This window comes from Salarias fasciatus, chromosome 23 (genome assembly GCF_902148845.1).
Source record: "Salarias fasciatus chromosome 23, fSalaFa1.1, whole genome shotgun sequence".
NCBI lineage: Eukaryota > Metazoa > Chordata > Actinopteri > Blenniiformes > Blenniidae > Salarias > Salarias fasciatus.
In genome coordinates this window covers 21,861,082-21,879,769 of record NC_043766.1, presented here as the reverse complement: position 1 = coordinate 21,879,769, position 18,688 = coordinate 21,861,082, and the positions used below count along the sequence as shown (strand labels likewise).

The 18,688-nt window shown below is 42.1% G+C and overlaps 1 protein-coding gene across 1 annotated transcript in view; it reads left to right on the top strand.

Moving 5' to 3' along the window:
* unc13a (unc-13 homolog A (C. elegans)) overlaps window positions 1-18,688 on the top strand; it is a 61,042-nt gene that overhangs the window by 26,028 nt on the left and 16,326 nt on the right. Inside the window, exons 27-38 of the mRNA XM_030082503.1 lie at window positions 1,063-1,196; window positions 1,883-1,968; window positions 2,684-2,810; window positions 3,481-3,577; window positions 4,264-4,407; window positions 4,541-4,618; window positions 4,739-4,816; window positions 5,481-5,569; window positions 5,664-5,810; window positions 7,397-7,520; window positions 8,735-8,740; window positions 11,306-11,335. Coding sequence (XP_029938363.1) covers window positions 1,063-1,196; window positions 1,883-1,968; window positions 2,684-2,810; window positions 3,481-3,577; window positions 4,264-4,407; window positions 4,541-4,618; window positions 4,739-4,816; window positions 5,481-5,569; window positions 5,664-5,810; window positions 7,397-7,520; window positions 8,735-8,740; window positions 11,306-11,335 — 1,140 coding nt within the window. The remainder of the gene's footprint in view (window positions 1-1,062; window positions 1,197-1,882; window positions 1,969-2,683; window positions 2,811-3,480; window positions 3,578-4,263; window positions 4,408-4,540; window positions 4,619-4,738; window positions 4,817-5,480; window positions 5,570-5,663; window positions 5,811-7,396; window positions 7,521-8,734; window positions 8,741-11,305; window positions 11,336-18,688) is intronic.

Sequence of the window (18,688 nt, the reverse complement as noted above, 5' to 3'; positions counted from 1 at the left end):
GAAGCGGATATTGACATTGGAGGCAGTTATAGTGTATTCTATTGGTTTTCTATAAAGGTGGCAACAATCTGGGACATGGTCTTTCAACTTAAACTGAGTTCATGTTTTTCTAAGTTTGTGATTGTTGTAGATTCCCCAAAAATGTACCTCTCTGTATTTTTAATTTAGTAGCTTCAAAACCTTTTGCTTGGATGTCTCAGGTTGTTACTTGGTTCAGTTTATGAGAAGCCAAACAAAGGGTGTTTTACTGCCTTAGCATAAACTCATTAAAATGATTAGATTCCTAATTATTCAAAATCTTATCTTTGCCTGATGACTGCCTCGTCCTTGTTTGATGTGTAACGTGAAATGTGATACTCACGTGTGTGTATGCACAGCACTGTCTGTGTGTGGTAAGTCCCAATCTTCCTCTCAGTGTGAGTATTTCAGGCTCTTCCATCCATCACTCCTGCACCAGATTTTAACAAGGATTTCTAGAGCTTGCTTTGAGCCCTCATTAAAGCGCCAGCCCCATTCAGACTCCCCGTTGAATTTCAAATAAGCATTTTTCCCTTTGAATAAAACATTTCATCCTGAGGGGTGTTGCTATATTTTGTTGAAATCTCTGCAAGATCATTCTTCACTCTTCACACCCTGCAGTTCCAAGCTAAGTATTTTTTTTTCCCCGGCACACTTTGAGCTATTTCAAAGGCCTCAACCAGACAGTTGACATTCAGAGTCTGTTTAGAACTATTTGAGCAGCAAATGTTGAATATTTATGAGTTGTTGAATTACCAACTCAAGTCAAGGTTTCCCTCCAAAAGATTGTTTTGGTGCCACAATAACAATACTAATAGTGAAACTCACATTAAGAGCACTGTATGGTCAGACAGTTGCAGGATGAAACCCTTCAATTTTTGTAACAGAACAGTAACAGCATTGACCATCTATACTCTCTGCAGGTGAAGCTTCCTGTAAATGTTGTTGTTGTTGCTGTTGTTGTTGTTGTTGTTGTTGTTGTTGTTGTTGTTGTTGTTGTTGTTATCAATTGTTCTGACTCCAGCTGTTTCACTGCTTTTCCAGGCCAAGCAGGGTGCTGTGCCTCCGGAGGAGCAGGGCCCCAGCATCAAAAATCTGGACTTCTGGTCCAAACTCATCACACTTATCGTGTCCATTATTGAAGAGGACAAGAACTCATACACGCCCTGCTTGAACCAGTAGGTCTCTCAGTGTTTCTCGTACGGTTGTTCAATGTGCATCGTTTGCAGCACACAGCTGCAGACGAAATCTGATGGAGGGCAATTTCTCCCTCACGATTAAGTAAATAAACAGATTTCAAAACTTAGTGGAACTTTATTGAAACTTGTCTTTTTTAAAGTAAAAATTTATGAAAGCTTCAAAAATATTTCAGTTGTCTTAGTGATCAACTTTGAGTGAAGCATGTTTACCGTTAGCATGACTATACGGCATTTAAGGAGCTACCTCCCGAAATGGCAGCTCTGACCAGACTTCTGTTGCACATGAATCCCAACAGTTCTAGATTATGCATGTGCTTTTAAGGTTTACAGCATGAATTTCACTCTCAATGTGTGAAAGCTGCCAGCTTTGCTTTAATTTCAGAAATACATCATGTCCAGTTTCCTGATGAATAGCTTATTTAATGTGAGAGGAGGCTAAATTATATCCATCTCCAATAAAAAATTACTCATCCCATCAGAAGCTGCATCAATCAAATCCTCTTTCACCCTATACCAATAAATCATAACCTAGTTATTTTTTACATTTTGAAACTCTGATTTTATTTCTAATTTATTTTACCTGCTTACTTAGACTGCACTGTCAGCCGTCCATCTTCTCGCTCATAAACAGTCTCTCCTTCAATCTCCCCATCTTCTCCATCCAGGTTTCCCCAAGAGCTCAATGTGGGCAAAATCAGTGCAGAGGTGATGTGGAACTTGTTTGCTCAGGATATGAAGTATGCAATGGAGGGTGAGTACAAATCAATCATGTTGTCATGTTGCCTCTGAACAGATATGATGTCAAGGAACTCTAGGCCTCTTTGATAAATACTGTTTTTACCAGCAATTTGGTGGGTTTTACCATTTTTGCATTAAACAGGAGGGGGGAACAAAGAAGCAAGTAAGGCAATGCATTACAGCTAATGGTTGTTATTAAGCAGTTATCTATTTTAAGATTTTACATATTAATATTTAAAATAAAAGTAGCCTGTGATGGAAGTAGAAAAATATGTTTTTCGAACTGAAAGGTGCTTATTCTCCAGTAATATATGCAAATGAGTATTAAAATGCTTACTACAGAAATACGCTGCACCCTGCTGGTTTCGTATTATCCCAAGCATCCAGTTTATGTATAGTCAGATATATTTAATTAAAAAAGAAAGCTCTTAAATACTAATGCTTATATACTAAGTTTGATTTTCTGAAATTATAATGTGTTATGCTCTGTTTGCAACGCAAAAAGTCACACTCCATTTTTTAGGTGGGATATGTAATTATTTCTAGCAAAACTGATGTAATTTGCCCTGCTTTTTAGACAAATATAATAAGTAAACACATGTTGAGTTATGAGGATAAGTCAGTGTCTGTAAGAAGAGCACATTTGTGGTAATTGTAGTCCAACAGAACTCAAGCACAAGCTCTTGGTGTATGTATTGGATTTTTCTTTCTTTTTTTTTTTTTTTCAGAACACGAAAAAAACCGCCTGTGCAAGAGCGCAGATTATATGAACCTACACTTCAAGGTCAAGTGGCTATACAACGAGTACTGCAAAGACCTGCCTTTCTTCAAGAGCAGAGTGCCTGAATATCCTGCGTGAGTGGCATCTCTTCGCACAGACACATACATCTGGGAAATGGGAAAAATTCAAATTAATAAACAAAATATTATTTTATTGCAAAGTTCTGAATAAGTATGGATCTTGTTCTGGGGTAGACACTCTCGTGTGTTTACTTCTTCCTCCATTAATCCTAAATGTTTATACAACATACATTTTTGCATTAATAAGCCTCATGTTAAAATACACAGAGGAGTCAAATAACAATGTATTTTTACTACATTATAGTATTTAAATGTACAATTCTCGCATCTATAATTGGGTGTTAATTTTTCTGAGTAACTTTTAATTTTTTTCGATATTTCAACACAAATAGCTGTAATTTCCTATCCTTACGCTCTTAAAAATGGATTCATTTCTACTTCGACCAACTACAAGGACGATTTGGAGTTACAAGAAAAGGATGCAAGCAGATGGTAACTGTTATTTATAGAAAAACTGCTGAAAATGACAAATTTAGGAGAGCCAAACAACTTCTAGAACTTCTCACTTCAAGAAGTGTCTATATGAGTCCACTCGTTTAACACTGTCAGAGTTAATTTAACACTGGTGAATTTACTGTGTGTACAGCTTAATTTCCCTTGCATGTCATTGCATTGGAACAGCAAGTTGAAATGATCAAACAATGTAAATGTCTGCTTCCCACAGGTGGTTTGAGCCATTCGTCATCCAGTGGCTGGATGAAAACGAAGAAGTGTCACGCGACTTTCTGCATGGTGCTTTGGAGAGAGACAAAAAAGATGGAGTGAGTGGTTCCAGTTTCTCTTATATCCTTTTAAGTCCTCTGGAAAACATTGTGTCGCTGCTGTTGTTCGGGCAGAATTTCTGTAATCCGTCCTTTGTCTCTCCCTTTAGCCACACTCAAAGTTATCATCCAGAGGTTTTATCCTGCATCCTGCTTTGCCTCCTCCATGCCTCTTCTTTGCTGTTCAAAGGCAGAAATAGTATCGCGGATGCAGCAGTGGGTTCTGGGATTATTTGACGGGTTTTAAAAGCCTGGGCCAGGCGTGCATGTTCTCAAAGAGACTGATGACAATGTTATTGCAGCACATTGTGAATAATGGCCTTTTTTCAGAGTTTTGACTGCAGGGAATCTGTCCTTGCCTCATTACCTCGACTCCCCTGGAGTATCACCTACACACCTCGAGCCAATTAGAGATGAGGTGCTAACTGTCAGCCGGGGAGACAGACAGGAGTTCCCACCTGTCGCTGCATGGCTGTCTACCTGTCTGGTCTGAGAGTCTGTACAAGCAGCGAAAAATATCAAAGGTCCAATTTAATATAGCATCCAGTGGTCCATCCACTTTCTCTGAGTTGTGAAAAGGGTCACATATAGCAAGCTTCCATTATCTCTGCTGAAAAAAATGTATTGCTTCAAGTGAATGAGCTCTGAGTTTTTAATCTTCCGGGACATTTCTTTCTGCCCTGCAGTTCCAGGTCACATCAGAACATGCCCTGTTCTCCTGTTCGGTGGTGGATGTATTCTCCCAGCTCAACCAGAGCTTCGAGATCATCAGGAAACTAGAGTGTCCGGATCCACAGATTGTAGGACACTACATGAAGCGATTTGCAAAGGTAGATTAAGTGCTATTTTGTATTTGGACCTTGAATGTTTTACTAATTCAAAAAAAATAATAATGAAGTTTTTGTTTAATAAGATGAAATATTACAATTTATCGATGATGTTGATTTTCTCTTCAATCTTCAGACCATCAGCAATGTACTGCTATCCTACGCCGATATCATCTCCAAGTTGTTTGCCAACTATGTCACCATGGAGAAAGTGGTAAGGAGTTGAAGACATGATCACCACAGAGTCGACTGATCAATTGCCCTTGAGATAGCCAACGCCATTTCTTTTTTCTGAGCTCGGTTTTGGATGTTTATTCATCTTCTCTTGACTCAGCCCTGCATCCTGATCAACAACATCCAGCAGCTGAGGGTTCAGTTGGAGAAGATGTTTGAAGCCATGGGTGGAAAAGATGTGAGTGATTCTGTTACAGCCAACCACAGCCTCTATATTCCACCAACTTAATCTTAGAAGTAATACATTACTTTTTTCTTTTTTTTAACAGATACCCCAATTAGTGTTTAGAAGATGTGATGAATATACAAATATAAGTTGTAATACAGTATTTAGATCACATAGCTGATGTTTTGTAGCTTATTGCTCCTGAAACAACCCACACTCATCTCTGGATTGATTCCAGTCGACCTCTGAAGGTGTGCTCTGCTGTATGTGGCACCAAGGTGTCATCTACAGAGGGAGGCTCTCCAAGGGAACACATGCATTAATGAGCCTTGCTCTTCCATGTTTTACCACTTTTGCTTCCTTGACCCACTCGTCGGATCAGCTGCACTTTGCTTACACACTGTCCCATCACAAATAGATTGTTATAAGTCACTCGAAATATATACTTGGACATTTTTCCTGCTCCTACTGTATCAATTTTTAGGACAAAATCTGCAGTTGCTGCACAGTATACTCCATCCACTGAAACAGCCAACGACAGGAGATAATCAGCAGTGTCCACTTCACCTGTTAGTGGTCATAATGTTGTGGCCTATCCGTTTTTTTTTTTTACCTTCCTATCTGCTTGACGCTGAATTATCTAACGAGCAGCTGTGTTTTCATGCTTGTATTTCAGCTGTGTGTGGAGGCGAGTGATATCCTGAAAGACCTGCAGGTTAAGCTCAACAACGTTATGGATGATCTCAGCAGGGTCTTTGCCGTCAGGTAGAAACACACACAAACCTGCACGTCAGTCACAACTTTACTGCTCAGTGCAGAATTATTTAACCAAAAGCTCCTTCGTCCTTCCTCTTGTTAGTTTCCAGCCTCATATTGAGGAGAATGTGAAGCAGATGGGAGACATCTTGGCTCAGGTGAAGGGAACCTCAAATGTGGGAAATGCCAGCAGCGTGGCCCAAGATGCCGACAACGTCCTGCAGCCAATCATGGAGTTCCTGGACAGCAAGTGAGTCAGTCTGCCGGTTCAATTGATTCTCTGCAAGACTTTTGCCATTATACTGACTTAAATCCAAACTTCTGGAAACGTTCTTTGCTTTCAAGTTAGTTTGATTTAACGTAAAGATGAGTGAGCACAAGTTCAACGGATAAATCGCTGAAAGAGCAATTAACAATTATCAAAATGTCTACGAATTGAAGGAATACTGTGTCTAAGCTTGTGATTTGTGTATCTACCATGCTGTTGTTTTTAAATCATCGATTGAAAAAAAAAAACCCTGCTCATCCCACAGCTGCTTCATGATCTAATTGTACAATACACATCAAGTGCTGCTGCAGTAAAAAGTTTGAAACTGTGAAAGTCCAAAATGACAAACAGGCAGCCCCTTAAAGAGATTCTGAAATCTCTTTACAAGGATTTGTAGGGATTTGTGATTAATGTTTTTTAAAAAGGCGTCTATTGTGATTTTTTTATATAGGACTTTTAACAGCTTCATGTGGTTATATATAGTCATATGCCCAGTTTTCAAAGAACATAGGTTTTTCCTTCAGCCGTGGCTGATCAGTTTACCTATTTATAGATAAAATACAGTTCAAAGTGTACACCAAAAAAAAAAAAAAAAAGAAATAAAGTTTGTGCTGCTGTCTTTTTTCAAACCATTCCATCAGTTCTACATGTTTGTGTTTTCAATCTTTCATTTGCCTTTTAAAGTCTATGAAGACAGAGCAACACAGCCAATAACCGATATCCAATATGGACCAGACCTGCACCTTTGTTGACGAGCCTCTCACATGGCAAGTCATGACAAATATTGATTGGCTCAGGAAGGAAGCTAGTAGCATTGTGGTAGGAGTGTCCAGTGGTTGGAACGAGGAAGAGAAAGCAAATCCAGACTTTTGTCAGAGGTGAAGAAAATAAAGAAATGCAAAATTAAGCCAAACAATACAGTTTTTCAGTATGGTATCACCTAAATTACTCTGTTAGTATACTTAAACAACCTCAAGCATACTTAATTTGGCAGTATATGGGCTCTTTAATCTCAACAAGGTGAAGTGAAGGCTTAGGTAATATCTGGCTATACTAAAGTATAAATGGTCAAACCTGAGTAAAGAAGCATTAGGTTATCTTGTTTAAATGATTTTCATGAGTGAAACCAGAATCCAAGTGTAGATCCACACTGCTAACAAAGCCTCTCAATATTTTCAATAAAAGACCTGCAAAACGATTGCAAACCAGAGGGCAAACTCTTCAGACCAGTACCTGAAATAATGTTTTTAATGTAATTAACACTCACTGAAAGCACCTTGGTCTCTCTTTTTTCTTTTTTCGTCTGTTTTCTTTGGAAAGAGCCCCTTTCATGTAAGACTGACAGAAAACATATTTGAGGTTTAAGTGAATCAGGTTAAAAAAAAAAAAAGCTGTGACATATCTCTTATCTGTGGCATTTTAGGGTTTAGAGGATTTCTTTCAACAAACACATATTTTGTTCTACCTTCATTTTTTTTCATGTTTTCTTTTCCTTTGATCGCGTCTGCCTCCCTCTACACTTTAACATTCATTCTATTTATCTCTCTTGTGTCTCCCCCTCCTGCCAGTCTGACATTGTTTGCTAAGATCTGTGAGAAGACTGTGCTGAAGCGTGTGTTAAAGGAGCTGTGGAAGCTGGTGATGAACACCATGGAGAAGACCATCGTTCTGCCGCCGCTCACAGACCAAACGGTGAGGCCACACACTCGCATTGACGCACAGACAGTCTCATTAATTTAGGCAAAAAACAAAAAAAAAAGAAAGAATGACACTGTATCTGACGTTTTAATGTGGATTATTATGAACATGTTTGAAATTCACAATCACCAGAAATGCTTTTACAAACAATAAACTTTTCATATGTTGTGATTGTCACCCCTGTAATAAAGTAAGACAGCAGAAAAAAACAAATGTGCAAAGCATGCAACACATATAGATGTACACATGCACAAATCTGTGCTTGGAAAGTCAATATGAGTACAAAATTTGCATGCATTGAGAGTTACGATGGCCCTTATGAAAAAAAAAGAAAGACCAAACTGCTTTTGCATCACATCTACATGGCATTCAGTCCTCCTTTCAACCTCCATACACAAGATATTCAGCATTGTCCCCCAGTGCCTTCATTCATCCGAGCAATCAAGATGAAACCCTTAAAGAAGGAAAAAAAAAGACTTGAGAATAAAAGGATTGCACCATATCATTCTAACACCAGCTCATGGCTGCTCTCCAGTATGTCAGCCAGCTATTATTCGGAGAGATTCATGATTTCTGAGTAACTCACAGCAAAGTGGCAGATTTTTCTTTGCCCAAAGGATCTGGCCCACTTTCAAAATGAAAAATACATTTTGGAAAGCAGCCTCATGTTTCTACTTTTTGTTTTGTTTCTTGTTTTGTTTTTTGTATTTTTTTTTATTTTAATATATGTGTTATTTATGTTTACTTATTGACTAAAGAGCCTCATATCACTTGCAATGATGTGATAATCTGTGGTGATTGGCCACAATATTGACCGATTTGAGTCCATCGAGTTCATTAAAGGGGAACTAAGAAGGTAACGTACAAAAAAAAAGCTATACTTGGATTTCTTTGCCAAATATTTAATAATCTATATAGAAAAGAAAAGCATTTATTTATTTTAAGCTGCTGCTAAAAACTCAACTACTGTCTTTGCGACATATTAACTTTCAGTGATATAGTTTAGTGGTGGCTGCCTGTCCAGTTGTTGGCCTGGACTCGTGACAGACTTGAGACAGGTGTCAATTTGTCCACGTCCCTGCAGCCCCGGGGCCCAAACTTGTGTTTTTGATTGATGTGGGGCTCTTTGCCGCTTGACTGACCCTTTTCTCTGGTTGTTGTTGTTGTGATTACTATTACATCCTGCTCCCACCGCTCTCCCTCCACAGATGATTGTAAGTACAGCACTCCTGCGTGTCTGTCTGTCTGTCAGTCCACAGTGGTCGATTTTCTGCTATATGTGGCTGCGATCTTCCCCTGTTTCTGACCCCTCATCTCATAGTCTGCCTCAGTTCTCTTACCTGTCACATCTTCTCTTCTCTTCTCTTCTCTTCTCTTCTCTTCTCTTCTCTTCTCTTCTCTTCTCTTCTCTTCTATTCTCTTCTCTTCTCTTCTCTTCTCTTCTCGTTTGAGAAGACAGAAGCATGGTGCATTCCTAACTTGTTTGGATAGGTCCCACCCCCTTTTAGCAATCTCCACCAATCAGTGCCCCCCTTTTTTCTGCTGTCTCTTCTTCCTGAACACTCTCCTCCAACGGGAAGTGGTACTCCTCCTTTTTTGCTCCCTGGTGTTGCCTTGTTGACTCATGCATTGTGTCCTTTTGACTGGGGTTGTGGTGGGGTGACTCTGATCCCCGGTGGCTTGGTATCCGGTGTCCTGACCCACTTCCAGCCCATCCTCTGCCCCTCTGGTCCTCTATCCCAACTCTCCCTACCCGTCCCACTTTTCCTACCTGTTTGAACTGTGTCCTCCCACCTCCTACTGTGGGTTTGTTGCTTGCATCTGATTTATTTCAACACTGCAGTCTTCTCTCAGTATATTTTACAGCACTGTATGTCTCTGCAGACCTGTCTTGTTGGTCTGTCCCGGTTTGGTTTCATGTCCTGTTGTTACTTTGACTATGAGTATTTATTGTAATGGTGGTATTATCAGTAGTCCTGATGCAGTGGTTTCTTTGCAAAACTTTGTCTGGTTGGGTCAAACAAGTTGTACTGAATGTTCAGTGTGAAAATGCTCACTCGTACAGCCTCAAAGCTCAATGGAATAGCTCCCCTGTGGTTAAATCTGACCTCCAATTGTTTTATTTGCAGTAATAACAATATCCTTCCTTTCAGAATATCTTTATCCTTTATGTTGTTCTCAATAGTATGTTTTTCAAGACAGTACGGTTTTGCATGAGTCATTAATTTATAGGGCATCTGTAAACAAAATGAATGAAAAGCATTACCAATCAATGTGGGATCACAAAAATCTGGCATAAGAGTCTAAAATATAAAGCAGTGAAGTTCGTGTTGGAATTTAATCACAGATTTTTCAACAAACATGTTAAAGGAGTCGTAAAGCTGCTCCACTGCTTCCACAGTGGCCCCTAAACAGAAGTTATCACATGAAGCTTTAATGTTCTGAATTTCTCATTTAGTTGTGAGTTTTCATTTAGGAGGAAGTTTGACAATTTAAAAAAAAAAAAAAAAAGAAATTAATTTTGTTTCTCAGAGGAGTAACGAGCTCATGTCTGTTTGCTAAATACTGAGGTGGAGCATTGTTGGCATTAAAACTTCAAACGGGGTGAAACAGACTCCAGAGACTTAAAATATCTGTAACTAGCAGCGCCTCGCTGATAAATGTATCAGATCCCATTTACATACATGCACAGATGGGAATATTTTAAAGTTGCATTTTGATAAATATTAAATTTTCAGACACTGCTTTATGTTTTTAAACAAATGTTTAGTCAAACCTGCTAAACAAATTTGCTCTTTTGTATAAATGTATGATTACCTGCTTTTTTGTTTGTTAGTTTGTTTTGTTTTACGTGCTGGGAAATGTTTACCTATGATGATAATAACCAAAGAACTGGACTCATCTACATGCTTGAGGTGTCTCGGTTTAAGCTCCACATGTAATCGACAGACATGAGCATGATATTAAATTTATTACTTTTGAAAAGGGAGAAATGTTGAATTTCTTAACCAACATTGAGTAGCAGGTTATGTTTTATTTGACCAATATTGCTGATGTGCCCTGTTATATTTGGATATTCACTGTGAAATATTCCTCTTTCCTGTGAAACGCTTTACTTTAACCCTCCTCTAATGACTCATACAATTTTTATTCATTTCCGGAGCATGAAACCGATTATGCAGGATTAAATTTACGTAATGATATGCAAACAAGAAATGTTAAATTTACAAAAATTAAAATTAAGAAAAGTGGCTTTTGAAAACTGGTATTAATTAATAATGGCTTTTTACACGTAAAATGTACATTTTTATCACCAGGGTCAACATTTTAGGTCACAGGAGGGTTAAAGAGCTTGTAAGCTAATGCTTGTATCAGATCTCTGCAGTCTGTCATAAACTATTCGTGAGGATCAACAAAACTGAGTTGAGCTCAATTTAGTCAATGCAAACATGTCACCTGCATATTTCTAAGACATCTTTGTCACATCCATTTAGTCCTGTCATGTCGTTACTCGTCCACTTCACCGACCAGTGATTTTAACTTTTTTTTCAGTTTCAAGACGAAAACATTATCGGGTTTTTTTTTCCCTTAAAAAACAAAAATAAAATACGACTATTAAAAAAAGGCATGCTTGACAATGATACGTAAGTGGTTTTATTAAGACATTGCAAAACAACAAATGCATTTTTATTGCGTGCTCTCATCTCGCTCATGAGAGAGAAGTCAGACAGCGGGGACTGGCCACGGCTTGAAGTATTAACCACATGCTCTCTTTCCAGGGGAGGCTGAAGAGTGCTTCTCACAGTGATGTAAGGATTCAATCCCCTTTAGATCAATGTGTCTTGTCTCTCTCCTCCATGTCCTCTCTCCGTGTGTCTGTCTCTTTCCCTCAGCTCCTCAGTCAAATACAGCAGCGGAGATACTTGTAGCGCCCCCTAGGTGATTTGACCAAATAGTGGAGTGCGCTCCCGAGTTCTTTGAAATAAATGTTCTTCTTGTATCCTATGGTTAATTGATACTCTTTCAGATACACTTAAATTTCCCCAAATATGAATGTACAGCCAAATAACACCTTTTCACACAATAATGACACGATAGTTGAACTGTCAACTATTTACTCAAATGAGAAATGTTAGAAAAATAAAAGTCAAACAAAATACAATTTGCCCCAAATTAAATGTTTTCAAACACTTAAATGTCTCTTTTCTCAGTTATTTCCATGAAGGAATCACTCCAACCAAACAGAGTTCAATGACCACACACAAATCACTTTCAGTTTCCAAATCAAAGAAATAAATCTACTGTCCTTTATATTGAAATCAAAACCAACCACTCTGAAATGTGGGTACCCAGTCAATTAACTCACGTTGCAGGCCTGAAGAAAAACTTGAGTGCGTTGCAGCCGAAAAAAATAAAAACACGGCTGGATTGCGCTTCAGCGCGATGCAGAAAAAAAGAAAAAAGATCGACTTACAGTCAAGATGGCGTCCTTCCGCGCTGCAGCGCGGCTCCAAACACAACGAGGGAGGAACGTCCTCGGTGTGATACTGTGTGCAGAAACTAATGGCAGTCCTCGTCGCCCGTAGACTCACGGTTCACAGCTGGAAAGGCAGGACAACACACTTAACGATCCGCCGAGCAGGCGAACCTCCATGAGTCCAACCAGTCGCGCCGAGCCCCTCGTTCTGACTGGCCCGTAGCTGCCAGCACGTAGAGTCTTCACACGGTCCTCCCGACTCAGGAACAACCACTCTTATTCCCCATAAACATCCGGGTGCGAGTAACGTGTTGTTTCTCGGCGGACATCTACAGAAAGCTCACAAGTTCGGTGTTTTACCGACTTTTCTTCCCCTTCCACGGCCACGCATCTCCAGGCCGTCCTCGCCTCGTGTCCTCCTCTCCCTTCTCTTCCTGTTTCACTTCCTGACTCCACCCATCTCACCTCTCAACTCGTTAAATTAATCAATAAAATAATAAAAACAAAACATAATCATGGACATTCAGTGGTCATTTTTACAAACAGTTTTAAATATATTTTTACACAAACATGAACATTTTAAATGACATTTTTCATTGAAAACAGTAACCAAAATCATCTCTTTTTTTTTCAAAACAAATTAACTTCATCACTTCATCACATCAATAAATTTTAACTCTTTCAACCCATAGACTTTTAACTACATTTTTAAATTATTTAATGCACATTTTGGATTACATGAACTAAAAATCCAAACCGGGTTACACCCTCCCCCCTTTGAAAGTCTGTGTGTCCTCACCAGGCTCCATCAAACCAAACTAAGGAGTCTTAAGGGTGCAAGAACTAAATGCTCCTAATGTTTTCCTATTTTGATGACTATACCCCGGTGCACAATGGTCAGAGGTTGATCTCTGGCTCTACCAGGCTCATCATAGGTGAGTCTTATCACCGGCTTCACTTGTCTCTTCGGTCTTGGCTCAGATCTAATCTTCACCTCCTCTCTTTGGACTTCAACATCTGGTTCGTGATCAGAACTAACCTCAGAGGGCTCTCCTTCATTACCCTCCTCCCTTTCATCATCATGCTCAGGTTCAGCTATGGGATCATCGAGGTCAGATTCTGGACCATTCTCATTATCAGATCCGACTTCAAGGTCACTGTCATGTTCTGGTTCAGGATCATGGAAGGAGCGATGATCCTTCATTTCATGAATCAAAGGTACATATGTGACACGTGGAGGTACATAATTTCCCCACTCAGAGGAGGAATCAGAAAACTCTTCCAACTCTGGAGTCTCTGGTATTAAGTCTCTATGGCGAGAATCTGCTCGGGTTCTGGGCTTGACAGGTGGCTTTTCAACCGGCTTAGTAAGTGGCATTCTCACAAACTGCCCAATAGGGAGAAGATGATCCCTATGAATGGTTTTCGTCCCTGAGACCCCATCCTCCCGTTTGATCTTAAACACAGGTAGGTTTGGCATCTTTTCAACAATAATGTAGGGCTCGTGACTCCACTTACTTTCCAGCTTGTGCTTGCCTCTCAACCCCAAATTTCGAAGCAGAACGCGGTCGCCGATCTCCAAAGACTGAAAGGTAACGCGCTGGTCATACAACCTTTTGTTTCTCTGATGTCTTTTATCTGCAGCTTCAGAAGCTAGCTTGTAGGCCTGCTTCAGATCTGTTTTGAGCTTGGTGACATAGCGGGTGTGGCAGGCATCCTCTATGCCATCTGGGGAAGTTCCGAAACACAAGTCAACAGGAAGCCTCGCCTCCCGACCAAACATCAGATGGTACGGAGAGTACCCTGTGGCATCACTCTTTGTGCTATTGTACGCATGGACCAAGTAAGCCACATGTTGGCTCCAAGTGCGCTTCTTCTCTCGGCCAAGTATACCGAGCATGGAAATCAAAGTTCGGTTAAACCGCTCCGGCTGCGGATCCCCTTGGGGATGGTACGGTGTTGTTCGCGACTTGCGTATTCCCATCAAGGTTAACAGCTCTCGGATCAAACGGCTCTCGAAATCTCTTCCCTGATCCGAATGGATCCTGGAAGGCAGTCCATAATGTACAAAATACTTCTCTGTCAGGATCTTTGCCACAACATGAGCTTTTTGACTTTTTGTTGGGAAAGCCTGTGCGTATCTCGTAAAATGATCTGTGACTACTAAGACATTGCTGATGCCCTTAGAGTCAGGCTCCATGGAAAGAAAATCCATGCACACTAAGTCCATAGGCCCTTGGCTTACTATCTGGTGCAATGGAGCAGATCTCTTTACAGGTGTCTTGTGAGAAACACACTCTCCACAATTCCTGATGTACTCTTCCACATCAAAAGACATTTTAGGCCAAAAGAATCGGTCCCGAAGCAGGTCAAGGGTTCTCTCCTGCCCAAGATGTCCTAGGTCATCATGCATGGCCTGCATAACCATCTCTCGGAACTCCCTTGGCAGGACGAGTTGACTGACCTCTTCTCCTGATGATCTTTTACTGTACCGATACAACAGTCCATCTTTCAGGGACAGCTTCCCAGTTTCCCTCTTCAGTCTCAACAACTCTGAACTGATGTTCCCATCTTCCGGCCAACAACCATTCTTAATGGCTTGGATGGCTGGTCCAATGGCCTCATCATTGGCCTGAGCCCTCTTAAGGTCTTGTTTAGACATCAGTTCCAACGACTTCAACTCCAAATGTTGTGGGAAAGCATATATGTCAGGAACACAATGCGAAGATGCTCCAAGCTGAGCGACATAAGCTGGTGAACCCCCAGGGACTTCTGACGCACGGACTCGTTTGCAGATCGTCTTAACCCCAGACAAAGGTACAGTCACCCAACCATCCTCATCCTCAACCTCTGGCATGTTCCTTGACAACAAGTCAGCATCAATGTTCTGGCGACCTGGGCGATACTGGACGTCAAACTCATACGTTGATAATGCAGCAAGCCAGCGATGCCCTACCGCGTTCAGCTTGGCTGTAGACAGCACGTATGTAAGCGGGTTGTTATCGGTACGTACTGTGAATCTTGCCCCATACAAGTACTCGTGAAACTTGTCCACCACTGCCCATTTGAGAGACAAGAATTCCAGTTGGTGTATGGGGTAGTTTCGTTCTGATGAGCTCAGCTTCCGACTTGCAAAAGCTACAGGCCTCAGGCCCTCGGGGTGTTCTTGATATAACACCGCACCGAGACCCTTTAGGCTGGCGTCGACGTGCAGAATGTACGGCTTCTGAGGGTCAGCAAACGCTAATACAGGTGCATGTGTCAGACAGTGAATAATCTGGTGAAACGCATCCGTACAGGATTTGTCCCATCTCGCCCCAAACGGCTCAGATTCTTTCAGGTAGACTTGAGTTGAGTCTCGAGCATGTTTCTTACTCTTCTGAGTAGGAGCATAGCCCTTGGTGAGCTCAGTCAACGGTCGAACAATGGCTGAATAGTTTTGTATGAAACGCCGGTAATAACCGCAAAATCCAAGGAAGGATTGCAGCGTCTTCAGGTTTGTTGGCTTTGGCCATGTAGTGACGGCCTCGATTTTGTCGGGGTCAGGGGCCACACCTTCTGCAGACACGATGTGACCCAGGTATTTCACTTTGGGCAAACAGATCTGACACTTGTCCACAGAAAGTTTCAACCCAACCTCTCCAAGACGATCTAGAACCTTGAGTAATCGCTCTTCATGCTCTTCAAGTGTTTTTCCGAACACGATTAGATCATCGAGATACACCAGTACTTGCAAGAGGTTCATGTCACCTACAGCCTTCTCCATCAACCTCTGAAAGGTTGCTGGAGCTCCTGTAATGCCCTGTGGCATTCGTTCAAACTGGAAGAATCCTAATGGGCATATAAATGCCGTTTTCTCTTTGTCCTCTTCGGACATGGCAATCTGGTAATAGCCCGACCGAAGGTCTAGAACCGAAAACCACTGACTCCCTGAAAGTGCGTTCAGCGCATCCTCGATGCATGGTGTCGTGTACTGGTCGGGAATGGTACGGCTGTTCAACAGTCTGTAATCTATGCACATCCTGATAGCCCCGTTTTTCTTCCTAACGACGACTATTGGTGACGCATAGGGACTTCGAGAGTCAGTAATTATGCCAGCCTGCAGCAACTCTTGTAGATGCTTTCGCACATCTTCGATGTCAGCAGGGGCCAGCCGTCGTGACCGCTCACGAAAAGGTCGAGGATCAGAAAGACGGATTCTGTGTTCCACGTCTTTTGCCAATCCCATGTCCCACTCGTGCAGCGAGAAAACATGGGACTTCTGGGCAATTTTCTGTCTCAATCGGTTTTTCCACTGTTCAGAGAGTGGAGTGTCTCCAAAGTTAATCAGGCTTGTATCAAACTTGGAGGAAACAGTCTCTTTTGGGGGAATGGTAGTGACTGAGTCAACCTGATACATGTGTCCAATCACGGTCCCCACAGGTATCGACATTCCTGTGCTACACTCATTTTTGACCAACACTCGAACATTATTGACATCCAATGCCCCACTGGGCACAACCATGGGATGAAGAAACACACCAGCAGGTAAGGCTGCCACTGGTGATGCATCAATCATCAGGATCTCTTGTTCAACAGGCTTCTTTAATTCAACCTTGCACACAAGGTGTGCATCGCCATCTGGTGGTAGGCTCACCGGGCCTGGACCCAGCCATCTTATGCAACCAACCCCATCATCCTGATAAGCTGGCACAGCAACACTCGCCAGCGCCGGTTCCTCTGTCACAACACTAACGCGGAGGCCGAGTGCTCGCTCAACATCAACTCCATTGTTTTGACACTGCTTCACCAAACGTCTGACATAGCTGGCATTTGTGCCCACAATGACAGATGCCCTATCATCACCTCTGGGACTGGGACATATCAGAGCAAGGACAGTCACAACCTGGCTGGTTCCTATCATCTCAGCTGGAAATTCCATGTCGACCACCACATATCCACGATAGGGATAGCTAACATTTGTTTCACTCAAACCCCACAGGGCCAGGCAAGACACGGGCTGAATAGGGACATCAGACAAGTGTTCCTGATACCAAGGTTCAAAAATGATTGTCACCTGTGAGCCACTGTCTAACAAAGCAGTACAGGGCTGCCCATTGATCTTCATTGGTGCCAAACTAGGTGGCCCCACCAAACCATCAGGGATGCAGGAATCATGGTGCACTTCAGCAGCGCTTTGCTTCACATCTCCGTTAACAACATTAACAGTGGTAGAAACAGATGGCTGGCTGCTCTTTGACAACTTCAGAGCTTGGATCAGTCTCTTAATGACCTTAGCCTGGTTTTCTGGGTTTTGGCATTTACTTGCATAGTGGCCATTTTCCCCACATCGATAACAAAAATGCTCATCCGAGCCTTTGGATGATCTCTGGGGAGAGCTCGCCACCGGCTTTGAAACATCAACAGCAGCAACAGTCGCTTGAGGTTCAGTCACTTTCTGAGTGACTTTTTGTTGCAGGCGCTTCACTTCTTTTTTTAAAACTGTCATTTCACTGTCAGGACAGCGTTCACCAGACAGTGCCTTAGGGGGAGGTTTCTCAGTGCCATCCTGCTGGACATGAGCTGGCTTGGACACTGCAGCAGCAAGCAAAGACTTGAGCTCTTTTATCTCTGATTTCAAACTCTGAAAGTCAGTCTGGGTAACATTATCTGGCTTAACGTATGCACTCTGCACAACTGGGTTGATTTTTTTCCTGGATGCCTCATATTCTTCCTCCTCGCGAATTTCTTTCAGGAGCTGGAGAAAAGTAGGAGGCTTCTCTTTTCGCTCTCTCAGACGAAGGCTGAGCAACATGAAGTCAGAGGACACCGCACCACGCAATAACTGCTCCAGCCGAGCTCTGTCTGCACCACCTGGAGGAAGACCACCCCTCTTCACAACCCTGCACAGCGACTGTTCTAGCCGTCTAAGGAAGTCAGAGAGCTTCTCACCAGTTTGTTGTCGCAGCAAACGAAAAGCAAAATACAAATCATCCCCCGACTCCGCAGTTCCAAAAGCATGTTCAAGTGCCTCTAAGCAGTTCTCAGGGCTGACATCAGGATCACTGGCACGGGCTGCTTTAACAATTTCCAGAGCCAAACCTCTCAGGCTCTCCATCAGTCTCCGCCTTTTCTCTTTGGGAGCACAATCACACTCCTCTATCATGAGCTTTGCCTGCCCCAACCAGTGATCAAAAGACTCTTCTCCAGCCGGAGTAGGCAACGATCCAGAAAAAACCCGTAGGCGGCGATAACTGCTGTCACTTGGAGGCTTTGACGTTTGGTTAAGAAAATCTGTCATTGCTCGCATGAAAGACTCTGTTGGGTTAGCAGCAGCCTCTTCAGTGCCAAACAATGTGCGCAGGTCAGACATGGTTTTACCCTCTGCTTGTAGCAACTCAGTAACCTTCTGGCTGAAATCTGGTTCACTGTTAACCGGACCTTCCTCTGCTATGACAAGAGTCCATGCCTTTCCACCCTCAGTGGCAAACACTTCAAAAGGGACATGTTCTCTTTGCACAACTTCCCTGCACTCACACAACACCAGGTAGCTGTTGTGCCGCATGCTAAAAGTCCGGCCTCTCACACGCACACGCCCCAAACTCTTTACCGTGTGCATGGTATCTTCGATTGCACTGACATTTACTTCATCGGGAATGAGTACCATGACCGCATGAGCCTCAGATACATCTTCGCCACGGCACCA